The sequence below is a fragment of the Dama dama genome, chromosome 9 (genome assembly GCF_033118175.1).
Source record: "Dama dama isolate Ldn47 chromosome 9, ASM3311817v1, whole genome shotgun sequence".
NCBI lineage: Eukaryota > Metazoa > Chordata > Mammalia > Artiodactyla > Cervidae > Dama > Dama dama.
This window is the reverse complement of record NC_083689.1, coordinates 9,801,467-9,823,569: the sequence shown is the minus strand read 5'-3', so window position 1 is coordinate 9,823,569 and position 22,103 is coordinate 9,801,467. Positions and strand designations below refer to the sequence as shown.

At 55.5% G+C, this 22,103-nt stretch overlaps 2 protein-coding genes across 3 annotated transcripts; both read right to left on the bottom strand.

Moving 5' to 3' along the window:
* Window positions 1–884: 884 nt before the first annotated feature.
* Window positions 885–3,026, bottom strand: INSL3 (insulin like 3). Its single transcript, XM_061149173.1, has 2 exons — window positions 2,048–3,026; window positions 885–1,223 (listed from the first exon to the last, which is right to left on the bottom strand). The coding sequence occupies exons 1-2, from the start codon at window positions 2,235–2,237 to the stop codon at window positions 1,018–1,020; spliced, it is 396 nt and encodes a 131-aa protein (XP_061005156.1). The 5' UTR covers window positions 2,238–3,026; the 3' UTR covers window positions 885–1,017.
* Window positions 3,027–4,077: 1,051 nt separating this feature from the next.
* Window positions 4,078–21,085, bottom strand: JAK3 (Janus kinase 3). Of its 2 annotated transcripts, XM_061149869.1 has the most exons (25): window positions 20,952–21,034; window positions 20,010–20,166; window positions 18,022–18,218; window positions 17,474–17,597; window positions 17,042–17,153; window positions 16,638–16,783; window positions 15,955–16,249; window positions 15,245–15,367; window positions 14,982–15,139; window positions 14,449–14,560; window positions 14,048–14,234; window positions 13,122–13,249; window positions 12,760–12,891; window positions 11,969–12,053; window positions 11,050–11,177; window positions 10,220–10,352; window positions 9,985–10,136; window positions 9,695–9,845; window positions 8,949–9,088; window positions 8,688–8,877; window positions 7,965–8,089; window positions 7,267–7,439; window positions 6,798–6,915; window positions 6,340–6,450; window positions 4,078–5,393 (listed from the first exon to the last, which is right to left on the bottom strand). In XM_061149869.1, the coding sequence occupies exons 3-25, from the start codon at window positions 18,203–18,205 to the stop codon at window positions 5,286–5,288; spliced, it is 3,315 nt and encodes a 1,104-aa protein (XP_061005852.1). In that variant the 5' UTR covers window positions 18,206–18,218; window positions 20,010–20,166; window positions 20,952–21,034; the 3' UTR covers window positions 4,078–5,285. The 2 variants fall into 2 exon arrangements, with proteins under 2 accessions (XP_061005852.1, XP_061005851.1); XM_061149868.1 differs by lacking the exon at window positions 20,010–20,166 and having other exon boundaries at window positions 20,952–21,085.
* Between the last annotated feature and the right edge of the window lie 1,018 nt (window positions 21,086–22,103).

Genomic DNA, 22,103 nt, shown 5'->3' with positions numbered 1-22,103 from the left:
AAGCGAGGGCAGGATGAATTGGGAAATTGGGATTGACATATACATACATTTATATACAAAACAGATAACTAAAGAGAACCTACTGTATAGCACAGGGAGCTCTGTGGTGACCTCAGTGGGAAGGAAATCCAAAAAAGAGGGGATATACATATAGCTGAGTTACTTTGCTGTACAGAAACTAATACAACATTGTAAAGCAACTGCACCCCAAAATGTTTTTTTAAAAAATCTATCCACCATGAGGGGACTCCCCTGGTAGTCCAGTGCCTAAGACTCCATGCTTCTACTGCAAGGGGCACAGTTTCAATCCCTAGTCGGGGAGTTAAGGTCCCACATGCCATGCAGCACCGTCAAAAAAAAAAAAAGCCCACTGTGACTCATTCACACATTCATGTATTGTGTCCACTGATAAGTGGACCTTAAATGAGCTTAAGGCTTGAGACATGACAGAGACCTGGATTCAAAAAACTTGGCTGCTCCCTCCCTGTCTGAACTAGGCAAACAGCCAGCTCCCTTGGCCTGTTTCCCCACTGTGTATTGTGATGACTCTCCAATTATTATTAAGTTTCTAGAAGTGTTGGTGTGTCTGCAGCTGTCAGGGAAAAACCCCAAATGAGGGCTGACCTTGGCTTGTCCCTTTTTCTTGTGAGAAAATGCAATGTTGCTTCAGATTCTGCAGGCATCTTATTTATTTACTATTGAGGAGACAACAAGAAGGGTGTTAAAGGCAGGGAGCGGGGCACCTGGGGCTCCTCTGAGGTGAGAACATTTGAGAAGAGTGTCTGGCATCTCTGCAAAACCAAGGATCCTCCAAGCCAGATTTGGGGTCTGGTGTTCTCCCTAGTTGGTCTCCCCGAGGACAGGGGGCCTGGGTGAGGTGGTGAGCACCTTGTCCTAGGAGGTAATCAACAACATCCCCCTAGATGTGGGGCTTCATGGTGCTGTGTGGCATCAGGAGTTCACCAGACTGGACCCCTGTGGGTCTCAGGCTCCCCCAAGGCCACGCTCCAAGAGGATTCAGTGGGGACAGAGGGTCAGCAGGTCTTGCCGGGTGCAGCCGCTGAGGCAGCAGTGGCGGGCAGGGTTGATGGCAGTTGCCCGGCGGTGGTGGTGATGGCGAGAAGCCTGGGGCAGGGGTTGTGGGGCCAGAACCAGCACAGGGTCCCCACTGGCCATCAGCCCATGGAGGAGATGTTGTCCTTCCAGCCACCGTAGGAGCTCACCTGGGAACAGGGAGGAATTCAGCAGAGGGAGGAACCCGAGAGGACCCCACCCACACTGCCCCCATGGCAGCCAGACATGCATCATGCACACAAATAGTAAGCATTTATTAAGTGCCTACTCTATACCAGGCGCAGACTGAATCACCCCATCCAGACATGTACACTCTCAACCCACACCCACACTCAAGTCCCCAGCTGGGCACACTCCCACGTACCACCTACGGTAAGAAGGCATAGAGGCTTCACAGAGCAGAAGACAGTAAGGGTGGCATGTGACGCGTGCATGTACACACTCAAGAGAGCCACTTGCTCTCGTAGCCCCTCCCAGTTCCCCGACCCCACCACGTGCATCTCGGCACATCCATCTGCATCTGCCATCTGCACCCAGACTGCACACAGACTCACACACATAGGACGCCTGTGCCTGATGTTGTGCATAATACCCTCTCCCCCAGGGCCGGGTCTACCGTGAGGAGAGCTAGGCGCTGACCCAGAGCAAGCAATTTAAGGGGACACCAGGAACACTCAACAGTCAAGATCACTCCTATTATAACTGAATATTTTACTAGTAAAATTAACGCAAAAATTCCTGAAGAGCAAAATGTTGAAGTTGTAAATAAAGATAGGATCAGATCTGACCTTGCACTTGTTAAGACTCTACCTGGCTTCGCACTGATTCCCTTGCCAGGCAGGGGTTCCTCCCCGCAGACTCGCACGTGCCAGAGCAGGAAGCCAGAACATGCATGCAAATCAGTCTGCAGACACCGGCACCCCTACCCCGCCCCAGAGACCCCAGCGCACAGTCCTCGCCCGCCCCTACTCACGGTCGCCGCCAGCCACAGGTCGCCGGTCCTCGGAAGACCAGCGCGGGCCGCCGCACAGCCGCACGAGCGCGCGCACGAAGTGGTGGCCACACAGTTTCTCAGGCGCCTCCTGCGCGGCTGCAGGACTGAGGGCGATCGCAAGGGCCGGGCCCAGCAGCACCAGGGCCCAGGTGAGCGGACGACGGTCCATGGCGGTGAGCGGCACCGGGCCCCAGCGGGGATCCCCCTTATAGGCGCCCAGCCTGCCCCAGCTGGGAGCCTTGGAGAAGGGACACAGCCTTCCCAAGGGACGATGGCTCGGGGAGGTCAAGGGCGGGGTCAGGGCAAGCCTAGTGGAACCTCTGATAGTTGAGTTTTCTCATTTTTGTGATGTAAGTGCCTGACATCCTTGGATTGCTCAGGCATCAGCTTCAACCGTGGCTCCCTGATAAATATGACTAAAGGGCAGGACCACCTCTTCCCACGTTTGTTTCATTTATTTTTTTCCACGTTTGTTTTAGACATCTTGACTGATATCAGTCTCTTTCCACTGGGGCCACTTGGGCTTCTTAGCTTTGCTTTTGTTTCATTTGTTCTTCTTTTCTTATGCTTTAAACTCCAACCCTTGTTAAATTCATCAGTAAGAGTGAGCCCATGAAGCTTTAGGCTCCCATGTTTGACCCCAGTAAAAGCAGAACCCAGGCCAACGCTGCTTTCTCTACAAGAACCTGGCCCCAGGTGTGCTGGGTCATTTCCAGGTGTGCCGTGTGATTTCTAAGTAATAAATCTTGATTTTTCCAAACCTTCCTGATGGTTATTGCTGAAAGGCTCTTGCAATCGTAATAACTCCCAGGGCCAGTCCAACCACCACATTGATTATTCATAGGCTGTGTGTATGCATGCTAAGTCGCTTCAGTCGTGACCAACTCTTAGTGACCCCATGGACCATAGCCCACCAGGCTCCTCTGTCCAAGGGATTCTTCAGGCATGAATACTGGAGTGGGTTGCCATGCCCTTCTCCAAGGGATCTTCCTGACCCAGGGATGGAACCCATGTCTCTTATATCTTCTGCTTTGGCAAGCAGGTTCTTTACCACTAGCCTCACCTGGGAAACCCATTGATAGGCTGAGAGCCACACAAAATGGCCATGGTCTGTCTTCCTGGGTGTATCTTTCCCAGGGGGACCATTGAAGAGTTGTGTTTTTTTTGTTTTTTTTTTTTAACTAAAGAGAAGAAATAAACTTAGATATAATTCCCTGGGGTGGTGCTGGTGAGCATCCAACCAATTGAGACCAAAGACATTCAGAATCTTGTTATCCTTATTACTGTACAAATAAGGAAATTGAGGCTCAGAGAGGGGATCCTGTACTTGCCCAAGGTCACAAGAGGCTGGGCCCCAGGGCTGGGAGTGTTTGTTGGTTCTGCCTCCACATCAGGGTCTCCTTGGGTTGAACAGGGGCTGGAGGCCTCTACTGGGTGTCAGTTTTACCCAGGAGGGAAATTAAGGCATAGAGGTTACTCAATCCAGTGCAGGGGAGACCCTGAGCTGAAAACCCTGTGTTGCAGCCCCCTACCACTTTTCATCAAAGCAGACTATGACAGTAGGTACAGAGATCTCTGTCTCTCTCTCCCAAGCTCCCTGGTCCTTCTCCGTGTCTCTTTCTGTGTCTCTGTCTCCGTCACTCTCCAAATCTTTCCATCAGTCCTGAGGAGCAGAGGGCTGCCGTGGCCCCCAGTAATGTTGGACCTATCTCCATAGCCTAACCCTCCCAATAGGGCCTTGCCCTCTGATCTCCCCCAGAGCAGCCTGTTCCCTCCACCCCCAAGAGCCTGTAATCAGCTCCCCAGGACAGAGCCAAGGCCAGCAGCTGGGGTTTGGGGGAGGGCTTCTGTCCTTGAGGGCCTCACCCTCCTGTCCCTCCTCCCCCAGCATGCCCTGAGGCTCCCATTGAGGCCCCCAGGGGTCTCTATCCCCCAACTCTGATCACATTTCTCCCTGGCTCACACATCCCCAAGAATTCCCATTGCCCAAGTCCAGCAACAAACCATCCTTTCCACTAAATTTCTTTATTCATTCAATGAACACTCCCAGAGTCCTCTTTGTGCCCACCCCAGCCCAGCTCCCTAAGGAGCCTCCAGGTCAGAGGAGACAGAGCTGGATATAGACGTCCCCCAGCCCTAGAGCTGGAAGTATAGGGCTGAATGGGAGTAGTGGGAGAATCCCAGGGAAGGCTGCAAGGAGGTGATAGCTGGGGTTTTGAGAGATGAATAAGAGTTTTCCAGGGAGGCAAAAGTTGCAGGAAAAGCTTGCAGGCAGGTATGAAGGAGTGGTGGGGGCTGAGCCTGCACTAGATGCCTTCCCACAAGCTTCCAGAAGTTGACTCTGTAGAGCCCAAGGGCCAACACTATTGCCCATTGGACAGAGGATGGAACTGAAGCCAGAGAAAGGAAGCAACTCGCCCACCATCACACAGCAAGTAAGTGGCAGAGCTGTGGGCTCCAGCCTGTGCTCTTAACCCCTGTACTCCGAGCCTCTTCCTCTCGCCATGCCGTTTCCTCTGCCAAGAATGCCTTTCCGTCCTTCAATTGATGAAAAGCTCCTGTTAGGCACCATTGTCCACTGTATGATCCTCTGGTCCAGAGAGAAAGGGCCCCAGTTTACAGAAGCCCTGGAACACTCAGGTTCAGAGCCTGGGGACCTCAGCCTCTCCTGGTCTCTTACACAGTTCTAAACAGTCGCACAGGCTCCCCCTCAAAGAGTGGATTTTCAGCCCGGACAGTTGCTCTTGTCCTTGGCTTCCTCCAGCTAAAGAGGGAGATGGGACTAGAAGCCTGAGATGACATATTTAAAGCTACATAATGGCTCCTCTGAAAATGAGAACATGAAGGTGCAGGCTAGACCGTGAGAGGTTGGGAAGATGGAAGGTCCTTAAATGTGGTCCCTTGTTTCTGGGGAGTGGATGGAGCTCATTAGACCCCATTATGACATCTGTCTTGAATCTTTCCAAGTTCAAAAAGCCACAGGCTGCTGTTGCCCTGCCAACCAGGGTTGCTCCCCCACGTGCAATGTCAGGCACCCTATGAGGGGTCTCTGTGAAGCAGGAGGACCAGAAAGGAGCAGGTTCCTGCTCAAGGGCACACGGCAAGTCCATGGAGACCAGAGCCTAGAGGTCTGTGTGCAGGAGATATGAAAAATGACAGAGAATGGTGTTCTCCCTCTAGACAAGCAGGGAAGGTGAGAGTCTCATGCCTCTGGACACTATCCCCGGGTTCCACTCCACAGTGCATCCAGCTGGGGGCCCAGGGCACTGAAGGATGGCCGGTCTTGAGGGTTAGGGGCCCAGCACAGCTTCATGAGCTCATGAACCTGAGGGGTGGAGAAGAGACAACAGGGTCACATAGGAATGGCAGAAAGGACATGACTCCTGTTCACAGTTTTAAAATATAAGCTAGACTCTATCCTGCTCTTGCTCCAAAGCCTCCCGTGGCTCCCTATGGGTCTTAAAAAAAAATTTCATCCCCTCCCGTCTCCCTCCCTCTACCATCCCCTCCATCACCTCCTCTCGTGTTCCATGCAGCCACATCTGCCCCTGTCTCATTTTTCAAATACACCAAACTCGTCTCCACCTCAGGGCCTTTGCCCCTGTTGTGTGCTCCACTGAAAATGCTCTCTCCCACCTCTCCCCTTGGATGATATCCTCTTCCTGCCTCAGGCACCACCCCCTCTAGGAAGCTGCTCCTGACTATACCTCCCTTATCTCTTTCTAGACATTGGTCACCACCAGAATGTTCTTGTTAGCTTCTGGTGGTTACAAGGAGGAGGGGTATTATCTGTTCTGTCCTCCACTGGGTCCCCAGCACCCAGCACAAAGCCCAGCGCACAGTCAGAGCTCAATAAATGCCTGTGGCCTGAGCAAATTAATTTGTGAATGACCAACCACATGTCAAACACTTCCACAAAAGCTCTGATGAGAAACTGTAAGAGTCATTTATTGAGCACCGACTGTATGCTAGACTCCATGATGAGCACTGAAGACGTGTTAGCAAATTGGTCCTCCCCCACCCTATAAGGCATTGTTATTCCCATTTTGGAGACAGGTAAACTGAGGCTCTGAAAGTGTTTGTGCTTTACCATACAGTGAGAGAGCAGCAAAGCAGAGGCCAGAAATCCCCTTCAGCCTCATTCCCTGATCCCTGCTCTCAACCAAGAGATATCTTGGGTGGAGAGTAATTCAGAGGGATCAGCAGGCTTGCTCAAGACACCGCGGTGAATCTACAAAGTGGGAAACTGAGGCAGGCCCTCCAGAGCTCACCTCACTAGGACAGGCAGGAGGTGCGGGCAGCCTCTGGCCCTCGGCCAGCAGCTCCAGGAGGCGGCAGAGGGCTGGAACATCTCTCTCACATCCCATCATCCGCAGGAACTCCTGGAGCCAAGGGAGAGGGCCCGAGGTGGGGGAGGGGCCACCCGGCATGGAGCCGGGCGGCGGGGGGGCGCCCGTTATCGTGGGGGTCAGCCACAGTGAAGGGAGGAAGGGGATCACCCGCCCGTGGTAAGGGAAGGGGGCCCTCCTAACGGGGAGGAGGAGTTGTCTGTGACGGATGCGGAAGGCAGCTGCCTGTGATTGGAGGGGAGGAGCGGGGAGGTATCAGTCACAGTGAGAAGAGGTCCTCCCGGAGCATCCAAGGCTGGGACCGGGTGACCCTCAGCACAGAGGACTGGGGCTGGTCTGAGGGGGAAGAGGGTTTGGGGAACCCAGGGGTGCCGACTCACGGCTGAGGGGCTACAGTTCTTGTCACTGTAGGTGAAGAGCTCGTACAGGACCACCCCGAAGCTCCAGACATCCGACTGGCGCGAGAAGATGTTGTCCGAGAGGGACTCGGGGGCGTACCTGGAGGGGGCCAGGGAGGTCTTGGAAGGCGACAGTAAGGCAGAGGACAGGAAAGGGAGCAGCCCTGGACTGGGGTGGCTGGTCCCGGTAGGTGGCTATGAGAAAGTCAGTCCCAGCCAGTTCTGAGGCCTCAGCTTCCCTGGCTGTGGGATGGGAGGATGCTCCAAGGCTGTGGGGTGCCGGGGCGCGGCCAGAGCAAGAGAAGGCGCGTGATCGGGGAGGAGCCAGGGCTATGGGGGCGTGGCCACAGCAGGCCCAGCCCCGCGGGAGGCAGGGCGGAACCGAAAAGCCCCCGAGGCGGAGCGGCCCGGGTAGTGCGGCGGCAGGGTGGGGCTGGGAGGAGGTCCCTACCAGAAGATGGGGCTCTGGCCTGGCTCGCGGACCACGTAGTAGTCTTTGTCGAGAGGCAGCAGCTTGGCGAGGCCGAAGTCGGCGATCTTGACGTGCGTCTCGCTCTCCACCAGGATGTTCCGGGCCGCCAGGTCGCGGTGCACGCAGCGGCAGGAGCCCAGGTATTCCATGCCCTACGGGCGGGCATGGGGTGCGAACCCCCAGGATGACTCCGTAGGAGCCCCAAGTCTGACCTGGAATCCTACAGCAGCCCCAACCCAGATCCCAAGCCTAACCCTACCCCTGACCCATCTTGCACTCCAGTCCTCACGTTCTTATTGTTTTGGACCTACTAGAAGTGTTAGTCGCTCAGTCGTGTCCGACTCTTTGCGACCCCATGGACTGTAGCCCACCAGGCTCCTCTGTCCATGGGATTCTCCAGGCAAGAATACTGGAGTGGGTGGCTATGCCCTCCTCCAGGGGATCTTCCCGACCCAGGGATGGAACCCAGGTCTCCCGCACTGCAGGCAGATTCTTTATCGTTTGAGCCACAAGAGAAGTCCCCGACCTTAGCCCTAACTCAACCGCATTTCCAACCTGACCTAGACCCCAAACTTCAACCCTCAGCCTTCCCGGCGAATCCATGCAGACCCCGCCCATCGAGCCAGCTCTGTGGACGCGGCAGGTCCACGGTCGCCCCGCCCTCCTCCGCCCCGCACCTTGCAGATCTGGGAGGCGTAGAGGAGCAGGCGGGCAGCGTCCAGGCGGGTGCGGTGTCGCTGCAGGAAGTCGCGCAAGCAGCCGCTGGGCAGATACTCCATGACCAACCGCAGGCTCTGGCGGCCTAGGGGTGGCGGGGGAGGCAGGGAGGGGTCACCACAGCGCCTAACTTCGTCTCCTCCCCCTCCCCATTCTTCTTCCCCGATCAGAGTGGGACCGTGTGTCCCCTCCGGGCCTCAGTATTGCTTTCTATAAAATGGGAACGGCAACAGTGACACGTATCGCTAGTCTATTTGAGTACTTTCTATAATATACATTAATTCTTTTTAGCCTCATAACGACCCGTTTTTTTCAGGTGGGGAAACTGACGATGCCAAGGTAGTCTTAGGCTTCCCCGGTGGCTCCGCAGTAAAGAATCAGCCTGCAATGCGGGAGACTTGCAGGAGATACCGGTTCGATCCCTGGATGGGGAAGATCCCCTGGAGTAGGAAATGGCAACCCACTCCGGTATTCTTGCCTGGAGAATCCCACGGACAGAGGAGCCTGGGGGGCTACAGTCCGGGGGGGGGGGGCGGTCACAAACGAGTCGGACAAGACTGAGTGACTAAACCAACAAGGCAGATCTGGATAAACAAGATCAGTCAGTAGCGCCCCTGCTGGCGTTCTGAGACCACCTGAAGTGGTCGTGCAGGATAAGGGCGTGTAACTGAAGAGCGGTTCACCTGGGCCATAGCTGACACCCCGGTACTTGACGATGAAGTCGCTGTGGAGGGCTTTGAGGATCTGGATCTCCCGCTGGAAGTCCCTCTGTTGTTCTGGCCCGCTGTGCTGCAGCTGCTTCACGGCCACCAGGGCCCCTGTGTTGTCGCCCAGCGGGTCATAGCGGCACAGCTCCACGCTGCCAAAGTTGCCCTGCGGGACAACAGGGCTGGTGTCAACATGCATGAGTGCTACCCCACCCACCCCAGCCTAACCCACCTCACCTTGCCCAGCTGTGAGATGTACTTGAGGTGTCTCTCCTCAAAGATGGTAGGGTCCTGGCATGCATAGAACTGGGTGCCATTCCAGAGCCCATCACGGGGTGCCAGGGTGCCAGGTGTGGGGTCTGAGAGGAGCTCATAATCTGGGGGGCAGAGGCAGTGAGTGAGCAGTGTACTGGGCCCTGGGCCCCCGCTCCTAAGCTAACTTGCTGTGTGACCTCCATCTGCATGCTCACCCTCTCTGTGCATTATGGCAGAGCCACTGCAAGCCAAGAGGTAGTTTGTAGGGCTGGGAAAAGGTGCCTCTTGGCAAAGGCAGCCCTCTTATGCAGTGTACATGCTGCACACAGACAGAAAGGCTTTCCCCAGACTTCACTGCCATGGGGTGATAGGGGAGAGAGACGTACTGGAAGCTCCTTTAGGCCTGGCCCATGAAAACCTAGAGTGGGACCCTCTATACTCTCTTTCCTGTTTGTAGAGAAGCCAATAAGGGCCTCAGGCCACAAAGAGAGAGTTTCTTGCTGACTTGGATACACTCATGGAATGAGAACTACACATCCATCATGTGTGACCTTGAACTGAAGGGCTTGTCTGTTACAACAGCTGTTGAAGCTCATACTGACTGTAGGTCATCGATCAGTCCAACCTTGCCTGGCACGCAGGGCAGGCTCCACACACAAATCTCACTCTTCTACGGGGTCCAATATGACATCCCAGCCCTGCCCACCCTGCCTGGCCCCAGTGGGCACCTGAAGTGATGAGGCTGTTCAGGTCACGGATGACAGCGCGGAAAGAAGGCCTCTGGCCTGGCTCGTAGGCCATGCACTGTTGGATCAGCAGGGCCAGCTCCATCCACTTGGGGGCAGGCAACTGCTGCCGTTCCTGGTAAAACTGGAGCTTCTAAAGGCAGGATGAAGGGTTGGTTACCCCCAGTGAACCCTCAGAGGTACCCCCGAGACCCGCCCATCCTCCCCAAGCTGGACTTCATTCTGCCCTTCGGTCAGATGAGAGCTCTCGAAGCCAATGCTGGCGCTCTGACCTTGGCAGGCTCCAGGGCGCTGATGGACACTGTGACACCACTGAACACCTCCCAGACCGTGGCTCCAAAGCCCCACTTGTCAGCTTCCAAGCCAAGTGTTCGGGCCTCCTGGAGACATTCAGGGGCCACCCAGGGGATCCTGTCAGTGAGCACTGGTGCAGGAGGCAAGGATGGGATCAGGGATCCACTTTCTTGCCCCACTAGGTCCCTCCCTCCTTCACCCCTCAGCACTTACTCTCCAAGCTTAGCACAGTGGGGCTGACACCCGGGTCACTCAGCTTGATGAAAGGCAGGTTCCCATCAGTCCCCTCACGAGCCAAGAGCACCTTCCGGGCTGAGACATTGCCATGAGGGAGACCTTTGTCTTCCTAAGTGGTCCAAGCACAGGGAAGTGCCGAGGGTTGGGGTGGGGGTGAATGAATATGCTGGTTGGCGAACTCCTACACATCCTTCAAAGCCCACCCTGTACTGCTCAGACCATACTTGAACATCTTTCCTAGACTACTGGCAACACACCTCCCATGTCCCTCGTCTTCTTGAACACTGCTCCTTCATCCCATGGCTCCTTACTCCCTTCAGACTGGCACTCAAGGCCCCTTGAAATCCAACTCTTGGCCACTCTTCCCATGGGCTTCTCTCTCCCACATCCCCACTCTGGTCTCCTGCCAGGAGAACAGACCTGATACGCCCCTGGACAAGCAACACATCTTCTAAGCTGCAACCTTTGCCCAGGCCTTTCTCTCAGCCTGACATGCTTTCCTTCCTTTTTTTTTTCCTTAATGAGCTTCTACTCAATCTTCAAGACCCCAACTTTACTGTTCTTTCTTCTGGGGAAGTCTCCCCCCGGGGCCAGCCTCGTTGCTCACCAGTCCTCTCAACTTCCATGAATGATCAGCTGTCTCCTGTTCTTACACCTCTGAGCCTGTATGTATGCTGTTCCCTCAATCTCAAATGCCCTCCACTTGCCCTCCACCCTTGCCAAACTCCTATCCATACGACAGAACCCACTCTCAAAGCCCCGTCCACTCTATGAATGGAGGCTGGAGCAGGCAGACGAGCACTCACCAGGTAGTTGAGGGCATAGGCCAGCTGTTTGATCACCTGTAGCTTCCAGCTGGCTGGCACTAGGTGGCCACACTTGCGTAGATATGTGTCCAGCGCTCCCAGGCGTACAAATTCTTGAACCATGATACCTGGTAGAAGTAGGAAGGGGCAGGGTTGGGAGGTAGGACTATATTGTATTCAACAGGCTCTGTCCCCAACCCCAGCTTCAAGGGTCACTTGAACTCTCAGCTCTGACTTTTCCCTCCCCATTCCTCCATCCTTACCCAACTCACCTCTCTGCTTCCCCACTTCCCATCTCAGAACCATTTGCCTGTAATGCCTGGAAGGTGTCGAGCTCTCTCCATGACTCACTCCCAACCCTTTGCAAGGTCTGTGATTCTGACTGGAACACCCCTCTTCTCTCACTTCCCTAATGTCTATTTATTCTTGCCTTTCCAGCTTAGAATGTATCCTTACCTACTCAGAATCACTGCTTGACCTCCAGAGGTTAGCAGCCTCTGATCACCCACAATGACCTGTGCTGCCCCACCACACACAATTGTTTATCATCCTGCTCAGCCTGTCATGTTCTATGCTATGCACCAAGCTCCTGGCACGTGTTGGGCTCCCAATAAACAGCTGCTGAGCTGAGCTGATGGAGACAAGGCTTGCAGAGGCAGCGTGGACCTTGAAAAGCTGCAGAGATGGTACACAATAGATCAGAACCCACGTCTGCCTGACTTGAGATGATTCTGGGGGCTTAAGTATTGCTGGGAGCCTGGAGCTGCTTATTCAAAGAGTGATGATGGAGGGACATGAGTACAGGATGATAGACCCTGGTGGAATGGAGCCCCAGCCAGGGCAGGCTCTGAGTGTGTACTGCTATTGCTGCCGTAGGTGGGCTCAGTGAGGCAGGGCAGAGATGGGGAGTGTCTCTCACTGTCTCCAGCCATGCACACGCCATGGAGCAATATGAGATGCTGATATGACACTTGGCTCATCAGGCTCGCTGCTTCCAGGAATGACTGGGGAGGAAAGAATGGAGAGAACATGTATGGGTTTCTTCCACTCCTGGGTCAGACCAAAGAACCCCGAACTTGCTGCTCACAAACTTGCCTCAGGAGACCTGGCCACCAGCTTCCTTTGGCCTTGGGAGTCCACCATTAATGCACACAGCACTCCATATCATGATTTTTTTGATGGAGGCAGGAAGTCCCCACTGTAGTCTACCTTGAGTCACTCACCTTCTGACTCAAAGCTTCCTCTGTGTTGTCCAGCCCCTGAAGATGCCTCCACCCACATCATTCCTCTCTTCTCCTTTGCTCATTCCTCTCTGACCCACTGTTCTCCTTGCTATTCCTTAAACATGCCAGACTTGGCCCTGCCTCAGGACCTTTGCACTGGCTGTTCCCTCTGTCTGGTATACTCCACCTGTTTGCATCTAAATTCCTCACCATTCTATACTTCATGGAGATGCTGTGGCTACATTTCTGCTATTTTAAGACCCTGTGTGTGTTCTCTTTGTTTTGGTTTTGGGTTTCTTTTTTGGGTTTTTTTTTTTTTGCTTCCCCAATCAGAGATTGAACCTGCACCTGCTGCTGTGGGAGCATGGAGCCTTAACCACTGGACCACCAGGGAAGTCTGACCCTGTGTGTTTTTAAATTTCTCTGAGTCCACAACCCCCTCTCCAGCTAGGCCCTAACCCAGAAGGTCTGGTCCCACCCTGCTCACCTCCATGCAATTCTTGTGCTTGGCATCCATCACTTTGAGCAGCACCTCTGTCTCTCGGGCCTCCCCATCCACAATCTCATGGTGACAGCCCCGATAAATCTTGGTGAAGGACCCGTGACCTAGGTTCTCATGCTGGAGAGTGAAGAGGCAACATGAAAGGCCAGTAACAGGGCTCCCATGGGATCCTGTCCCTTAGCTCTGGCCCAAGCAAGGCATAGGTAATGGATCAATTTTACAGATGATCAAACAGAGGCACAAAGAGATTATATCACATGACTGAGGCCACACAGCAGACACGGATGCAGACCTGGTCTCTGGATCCCAACTGAAGTATGTTTCCCCCATTTCCTGGGGCCCCTTACCCACTGCAGGCTGTCAGCAGGGATCTTGTGAAACGTCATCTGACTCAGCTGGCATTGGAATTGGGGCTGAACAGGGGATGATGTGGGTGGGTTGCAACCTCTCCGGACCACAATCAGATTGGACTTTTCTATGGGGAGTGGAAAGAGGAAGAAAACTAGAGGTCAAAGGTGAAAGGTCCTCAAAGGATTGCTCACTCCCTGTCTCAGTGTGGGGACGTCCTTGGTGGCTCAGATGATAAAGAATCTGCCTGCAATGAGGGAGATCCGGGTTTGATGTCTGGGTCAGGAAGATCCCCTGGAGAAGGGAATGGCAACCCATTCTGGTATTCTTGCCTGGAGAATGGACAGAGAAGCCTGGTGGGCTACAGTCCGTGGAGTCACAAAGAGCCGGACACAACTGAGTGACAAATACTGAACTGTCTCAGCGTGGGGTTTTCTGCAGAAGCCAGGTCTAAGATGAGGGTTCCAGGGCACACGGTTTATTTGAAAGGAAACTCCAGGAAGTCCCAGTGAGGGGAGGGAGAGTGAGAACAAGATGGAAGGAACTCTGCGGGTGGTATAAATGAGCAGGTCATGCTGTGGGCAGCCTGGTCTCAAGCCCTACTAGGGACTCTGGGAAAATCTGGAGAACTCACACCTCAAAGCTGTCCCATCCCAGGGGTCTGTCTGAGAGCAAAATTCACCCAGAGCAAGAGGCAAGAGATGAACAGAGGCTAAGTGCTCGTGACATCACTCAGATCCAGCTGTGCCTGGATTCAGCCATTCCTGGAAGCAGCCTCTATCCCACAAGCCCTAGATCACCTTTTTTCCCTCCTAGACTACTTTGACCAGCAGTCTTTGTCACTTGTCACTCAAGAGCTGGGACAGATCACAGAAAGGCAGGGTCCCAGATTGCCTACTCAGCTCGGGGGAGAAGGCAGGCTCACCTTTAGGTCTGGGGTTGCAGCAGAAAGTGAGGTACAGCTCAACCCCATCCACGTGCAACCCACCGTTCCAACAGGCTGCCAGGAGCTCGCGGAGACTGCTGTGGGGACGGCCAAGGCCAGCCAGAGAGAAGGTTCCTGTGGGGTCGCACCGGATGAGGCAGCCCTTATAATCCGGGCCCAGGGGGGTCTGCAAAGAGGAGTGAGTGGTGTCTGAGTGGAAGTGGGCGGCACTCTTCCCCTCAAATCTCCAAGTCTTTGCATATTCTGTTCCCTCCACTGGGAATGCCTTTCCCCTCCCCTTCTTCAGGAAGCCATGCTGACTCATATTTCAGTTCTCAGCTCAAATTTCATCTCCTCCAGGAAGCCCTCCTTGCCCTCCTGGCCCCTGCAGGTAGACTGACCAGGACACAAACAGTTAGGAGGTAGCTGTCGAAATCCTGGGGACTGCGGCGGAGGACGTAGGAGCCGGGAAGCGAGCCCCCAGTCTTGAGTTTGTTGATGGCAAAATCCAGGCTGTGGGGAAAGGTGGAAGAGAATTGAGAGTCGAAGATGGTGAGAAACAGATGGAGGCAGAGAAACCAAACTAAACCTGAGCTCTAATCTTGGTCTCTCTGAAGCCCTGGGAACCTCACCAGGTAACAAACATTCCCTCACTCCCTCCCATGTGGAAAATGAACCGAAAGCTGGGCTTCTGCCTAGGGGATTGAAGAGGAAACCGCAGGCGAAGCCCCAAACCTGGGCACCTCCAGCATCCCCAGGAAATGGCTCTGGGGTCTCAAGGAGCCAAAGGGAGGGAAGCGGCTGCAGAAATGAGACTGCAGACTCACTGAGGGCCAGCTTTGCACCTGGTGCTGTTGAAGGGCTCCTGAGAGGCAAGGACACGGAGGCACCGAGAAGGGGAGTGCCAGAGATTTGGTCCCCAGTGAGTCCTTACGTGATGGGGCCGTGGCACTGCTCAGCCACCTCCTCCAGCAGCCGCGGCGGAGCCACCTCCTTGCAGAAGTAGTGCCGCGAGTCCGTGGTCAGCCGGAAGTAGCCATCCACGAGCGCCACGAAGGACAACGCTGCGGGGAGCCCCGGGAACTCGGCCTCCTGTGAGGACCGGTGTCAGGGCCCGCCGCGGTCCGAGGGTGACAGTCCCGCGTCCCCGCCGTCAGGGACGGAGAAGGTAGGAAGGGAGGGGGTTCCAGCACCCACCAGGATCTGGTTGTCTGTCCTGGTGATGGTGACCAGGCGATGCTCCGCAGCCGGGCCAGTGCACGGCGCCTGCTTGATGCTGATATCCACGATTTCCGGAAAGTCGCAGAAGGGCTGGAGGACCTGTGAAGAAGCGGGAGGGCTGAAGCTGGGGGTCCCGCCCCCTCCGCGAACCTAGTCCTTTCTGGAAGCCTGGACCCCACCAGTCCATACTCATGAGGCCCGCTCCTCCCAGCCTCACCGAGTCCCATCCCTTTCCAGTCAAGCCCCCACCAAGCCCTGCCTCCTTCTGTCCATACATCCCTCTCAACTCCCTCCCCTGCTCATCCCAAATATCCGCCCCCTCACCTCTGCCAAACCCCGAGTCCTGCCCTCGGCCGGTCCCCCACCCCGCCCCAGGTCCCGCCCTCACTTAACTCCCCTTTCCCTCCTGGTGTCTCAGTGCAGCCGGGAGCCTCGCCCAGCCCCCAGGCCTGCCTCTCCGCTCCACCTGCCGCTAGCCCCTTCCGAGCCCCGCACACCCACTACGTGCCGCCCTTTTCATTCCCGCTCCCTCGCTCAGCCCCACCCACACCTCCCTCGGCCGGGCGCTCGCCCCTGCGTCCCGAGCCCCCTCGCGGTCCCGCCTCTCCCTCGGCCCCGCCCACGACCCCGCCCACGACCCTGCCCTCCCCTTGGCCCCCGCTCAGCGGCCCCCCCAAGGCCCGCACCTCGTGTTCTCCTGGGCTCCAGGCGACGCCAGTGCCGCCGGCCACACGGAGCAGCCCCGGCGTACCCTGCCCACCAGCAGCGCCGGGGAGACCCACGCGGAAGGTCTCGGCGGCCCTGTCCGGATCCAGCCGCTCGAGGTCCATGATGTACTTGACCATGAGCGAGTGCCTGTCAGCCTGGCAGGCCGCCACGCGGCGCAAGGCCCGGCGCACCGTCCTTCGGATGCGCCTCCGAGTCACGAAGCTCAGGCCCTGGATGAGGTCGCGCAGGCCAGGGGGCAGGCAGACCTTGTAGCTGCAAGTGGGCCGAGTGGGGCCCTCAGTGTGGGGCGGGGTCTCCGCCCCAGAGGACCGAAGCGGCACATCAACCCAGCCTCTAGGTGCGGGGCTGGAGTGTGGCCTCAGTAGGGGGTCACGCAACATACACAGAAACACGCCCAGGGACAGGCATGGGGGTGGGGGTAGGGAGGGCCTCCATGCGACAGACAGGGACCCACATAGTCCTTTTAGCTGCCTGAGGTCTGGCTATGGAGTCTCAGCGGGGCTGGGTTCAAGGGGAGGGGGTGGGTCCCATGAACACACCGTAGGCTTGGACGTGGGGAGCCGGACTCGTGAGGCCCTGGTGGAGCCATGTTGGCTCGCTCGCAGGTAGAGGCCAAGCGCCACAGCCTGGAAGCCCTCACCTGACCGTCTTCAGCAACTCCTCGGGCCGCTGAGCCTGCTCGAGGGCCATCCGGGCCAGGTCCAGAACAGCCAAGCTGAGGCACTCACCCTGTTCCTTGAGGCTGAGGCCTACCGAGAGGCGGCCGCTCACCAGGTCATGGCGGTGCTAGGAGCCAGTCACAGCCCGATCCTGAGCCCTGATGTGGTCAATAGACCCCCCAGCCCTGGGCCGACCTCCACCTTGGGGCTGCCACTCTGAGCCCCGCCCACCCAGCTAGCCCCTCCCTCTTCACACCGCCCAATTCATTCCCACCTCCTCGCTCAGCCCTACTCACAGGAGAGTCAGCCAAAGCTGCCCAAACATGAGCCCTGACATTGCCCTGTGTACCCCCACCCCTGAGCTGATCCCCACGCAGACACCTACCTGAGCAAAGAGGTGCTCCAGGACTGGCAGATCCAAGATGGCACTGGTCAAGTCCTTTCGTAGCCCAAATCGGTGGCACTTCTCTAGTCCAAACCAGTTGGGAAAATGAAAGCTGTGGGGGAGGGGAGAACCCTGGAGTAGTGGATATGATGAGGGGGGGACTGTGCCAAGACCTCACAGAACCCAGCTTATACCCTTGACTTGCTGTGTGATGTTGGACAAGTGAACCACCCTCTCTGACGTTAGTCTTCTCATATGTGAAATGAGCAATGCTCATGCCCTCCCTGAGGCACCCACCAGGAGGTGCAGGGAGATGATGATCCAAGGGTTTCTGTGGTTTTAAACTCCCATTTCCCAAGCCCTCAGCAAAAGGCATGCCCTCCCGGTATCATTTAACCCACATTTATGGGGGTGGGGGGAGACACTTCCTACCGGAGCCTGTAGACAAGGACCTGGGTACCCGTGTCCTCCACGGAGAAGATGTGGCTCGGGGGGAACCAGCAGGACAGGTCTTCCAAAGCCAGAGCAAAGAGGGAGTGGTACACGGGCAGGATGCCTGAGGGGACACTCGCGTCAGTTCCCTCTCAAATCTCCCCATCTGTCCCCTGCAGGCCTGCCATGTTATCCTCATGCAGCCCCACAGGTGCTTTCTCACCTTCAGCTCTGACATCATGTCCCACCCCTGCCATGGACTCAGCCTGCTTCTTAGGGCTCCCTGCCTCTCTCTCCAGGGCATCTCTTTCCACTTAACAGTTTACCTCAAGGGATGGCCTTCTGTTTCTTCTAATAGACTATCATGCCTCTGAGTCTATGCACAGGCATAGAATGCCCTTGCACCCTCCTCCCTTACCAAACTCCTACTCATCCCTCAAAGCCCCAGATCCAATGCTGACTCTGCTTGACAGCTATTCCAGCTCCCAATCTGTGTTCCACACAACCCTAACCCTCCTTCTGACCAAGCCTTCTTGGGACGTACTTACCACTGGCCTTAGCAGCGCAAACACACAGGTCTTCAGCTGAGTGGTCCCCAAAGGAGAAGGACAGGCACTGTGGGGGTCCAGGGCCCCGAGGGGGCAGCAGCACGTGCAGGGCACCAGCCTCTGAAGAGGAGAGGCTGCAGGAGCGCTGAGAAATCAGGGGTGTTTCCTCACTTGGAGGTGCCATGAGTGCGGCCTGCCTGAACACAGAAAAAGGTAGCCCCTCAGTTGCGATCACAGGACAAGTTTGCAGACCTTCTGAGGTAGGAGTGGGGTGGGTGAAAGAAATACAACTGAGTGAGGTAGGGATGAAACCAGAGAAATAAGGAGGAGAGAGGGACAGAAAGAGAAGGACAGACATGGGCAGAGGCAGAGAGAGGGAGCTGAGTGTGCAAGGTGGGTGAGGAGCCATACCACCCCCGGTGAGGGCTGTGCTGGGAAGCTGGAAGACATTCACACAAATTTGTGTGAACTCACACTTCAGACTCTTGGTGCCCAGGGCAAACATTTCTAGTCAACCTCCAGCCTCCACACATACCCACTCTCCAATCCCTTCTCCAGACAGGCAGGATCAATCAATCAGTCACAGATATAGGGATTTGCTAACCAGCAAGCAGATAGTTATTGGCCTGGGCAAGTGTGCATGCTCAGTTGTGACTGATTCTTTGCGACCCCGTGAACTGTAGCCCTCCAGGCTCTTCTGTCCATGGGATTCTTCAAGCAAGAATACTGGAGTGGGTTGCGATTCCCTCCTCCAGGGGATGTTCCTGGCATGTGGATTGAACTCAGGACTCCTGCAGCTCCTGCACTGGCCAGCGCCACCTATGAAGCCCATTGGCCTGTGCACACATGTGTATAAGGAAATAGAAGTGGCCATCCCTCCTTGTGAAGCTGGAGGATTCTAGCACTTCTGAGGCTGGGGAAAGAAGCTTTTGCAGCTGGAATGGCAACCCACCCCAGTACTCTTGCCTGGAAGATCCCATGGATGGAGAAGCCTGGTCCATGGGGTCACAAAGAGTCGGACACAACTTCACCTAATGCATGCCTTGGGGGCTGATCCAGACATCAGACTCAGTCATCATCAGAGTCAATCAACAGAGATCTCTGCCTCTGTCTCCCCTGATCCCTGCATCTCTGTTCCATTAGTTCCCCAGAATAGGAAGTCCTCCCCGGGTTAGGTCCAGGAGGAAACCACCCACATTATTTCCAGGAGTTCTACACCAGTCACCTTCCAGATCTCTCTCACCCTGGTGGACCCAGAGCTCAGGACCCTGGGCTGAGTAGAGGAAGGAATTGGGTTTCACATGCCATGAGGAAAAGGAGGAAGACGAAGAAGATCTACTTAAATTGACCCAAATGAAGAAGATACAAAGAGAATATTGGTAAAAACTATGTTCCAGGGACTTCCCTGGCAGTCCAGTGGTGAGGACTGCGCTCCCAATGCAGGGGATGTGTGTTTGATCCCTGGTGGGAGAACTAAGATTCCACATGCCGCTGGATGTGGCCAAAACATGTAAAACAAAAAACAAACAACAACAAAAACTATGTTTCACAATAATAGTGGGAGTGGGTGGAGAGTGTTAATGAGATTTTAACACACTCGGAATATAAGCCGGGGGCTGGGGATCGGTGAAAACCTCAGGCTGTGGGTTCAAATCCCAGCCCCACCATATCCTGGCTTTGTGATTCCAGCAGCGCTCCCACAGTTGGGACACAGTTTTCTCAGCTATGAAATGTGCCGACTCCCATCTGCTTCAGCGAGGTAGTTTACTGAGTCCAGCCCGACCCATCCACACGTTTAAAAGTGAGAGTATTGGCCACTCAGTTGTGTCTGACTCTCACGACCCCATGGACTGTAACCCACCAGGCTCCTCAGTCCACGGAATTCTCCAGCAAAAATACTGGAGTGGGTAGCCATTCCCTTCTCCAGGGGAATCTTTCGAACCCAGGGATTGAACCCAGTTCTCCTGCATTGCAGGCAGATTCTTTACCTTCTGAGTCACCAGGAAAGCCCATTAGCACGTTCGCTGCCGCCGCTAAGGCGCTTCAGTTGTGTCTGACTCTGTGCGACCCCACAGACTGCAGCCTACCGGGCTCCACCATCCATGGGATTTTCCAGGCAAGAGTACTGGAGTGGGGTGCCATTGCCTTCTCCAATCAACACATTTAATCCCCACTAAATGATACAAACCCTTGGTGACATGCTCAGCAAGCACTTGACAAATGTCAGCCAAACCAGACGGGAAGGTCCCTTAGGACAGTGGTTTGAGGCTTACCATCAAGGAGTTAGGACATAGGGAAGAGAGAACTTTCCCCTAGGGACACTCCAGTGTTACCAGCTCCCAGACCAGGAATTGGAACTTTCCCCACCCCACCGTACTCTGTCACTTCTCACAGAGATGCCCAAAACCTTATTCCCAACAGTCGCCCTGATCTTTGCACCTTTATGTAAATAGAATCACAAAGCAGTGTCTTTTGTTTAAAATAAATCTTTAAAACGTGATTTTTTTAAATATCGAAAGTAAAAATAGGAAGTCTATTTGGCGCCCAGAGAAACGCCCCTGTTTTAACATCACAAGTCCCACATGCCCAGAAGGGGAGGTTGGTTGGTCGCCCAGTGCTCGGGCCTGGGAACCTGGGGCATAGGAGTCCCGGAGTGTGTCCCCAGAGCTTGGAGCCCTGGGCGCATGCGCAAGGACTCCTTCAGGTCCGGGAAGCTGGGAATTCGAGGCCTCGTGTTCCGGACGAAGTTGAAGCCCAGCGGGGAAGCGCTTTGCCGGAGGCCGCACCGCCAGCTGTCTCAGCTTATGTCAGAAGGCTTTTCTCTGAGACCTAGAAGGCACACTTGCCTTTGTCCCCAGCGGCGGCCGTCCACAGAGTCTTCCCCCCACCCCCACCTCCGACCCGAGCCAAGTGGCTCCATCAGCTCTTACCTGGAGGTGACCGCCCGGGGCCAGCGACGGGAGGGCAGAGCCGGAGGAAAGTCCCACTCGCTCCTTCCTGTGTGGGCCCCTCGGCTTCCTGAGCGGCTGTCACTTACCGAAAGTCATGGCCCTGTGGGGGCCGGGGCCGGGGAGGGGCAGAAAGTCCCGGAAGCCTCTGCCGCAGCCGTGCTCCTCAGGCTGCTGAAGACCCTGGACCTCAGGGAGGCAGTCACAGCGGAGAGCAGGGCCCAGGTCACCCCGAGGGGTCTCAGCAGGCTCCGGGACTCAGCCTCCGTGGGGCCCTGGCGACCGTCTGGCTTCCTCCGGCCTCAGTTTACCCATTTGTGGCGTGTGTCGGGGGGAGGGGGGGGTGGGCACCCAGAGGAACTGATTTCACACCTAAGGAAGGGAACTGGTCTGGATCTGCCCAGGAAGGAGGCAGGGAAGTTGCCCCAAACAAAAGTGAAGTTCTCCTTTACAGTCTTTTCCCAATGAGACCCTGGAAGGTATGGCGGTCCCCTTTTGTGCTCCATGCCCCAAGCCCAGCCCTAGAATCTGTGAAAACCAGACAGACTGGGTCACCTCACTGCCTGGTCTGGCGGGGAGGCAATTAATCATGGATAACCAAGAAAACCAAGATGATGGGACAGGCACAGGCTGAGGCTGAAGGGCGGGGATGAAGGGCGGGGAGCTTGGGGTCGGGCGGGGGCGCGTTCTGTGTGAAGGACATGATGGATCAAGCAGGATGTGAAGCAAGACAAAGATGACTCCTGGTGAACACCACAGGGGCAGAGACCCAGAGGTAAGAGTGAGGAGAGCTATTTAAGGCTCAGAGGGCTTCACTGGATGCAGTGGGGAGGGAGGGGGTTTGGCAGCCAGCAGGAGTCAGCTCACAGAGCCAGGTCTGATTGGGGTTTTTTTAAACACACCTGAGGCTGTCATGTGTGGAGGAGGCAGGAGGCCAGGGCAGTGCTCTTAGTAGGATACAAACCCCAGAAAGTAGAGCTTTGGGATACATTTTATTTTTTTTTAATTAATTTATTTTTTATTGATATGGGGTAAATTTTAGAGCACCTTTTCATCTCTGTGCTCCCCTGGTGTCTCAGATGGTAAAGAATCTCCCTGCAATACAGGAGACCAGGGTTTGATCCCTGGATCTGG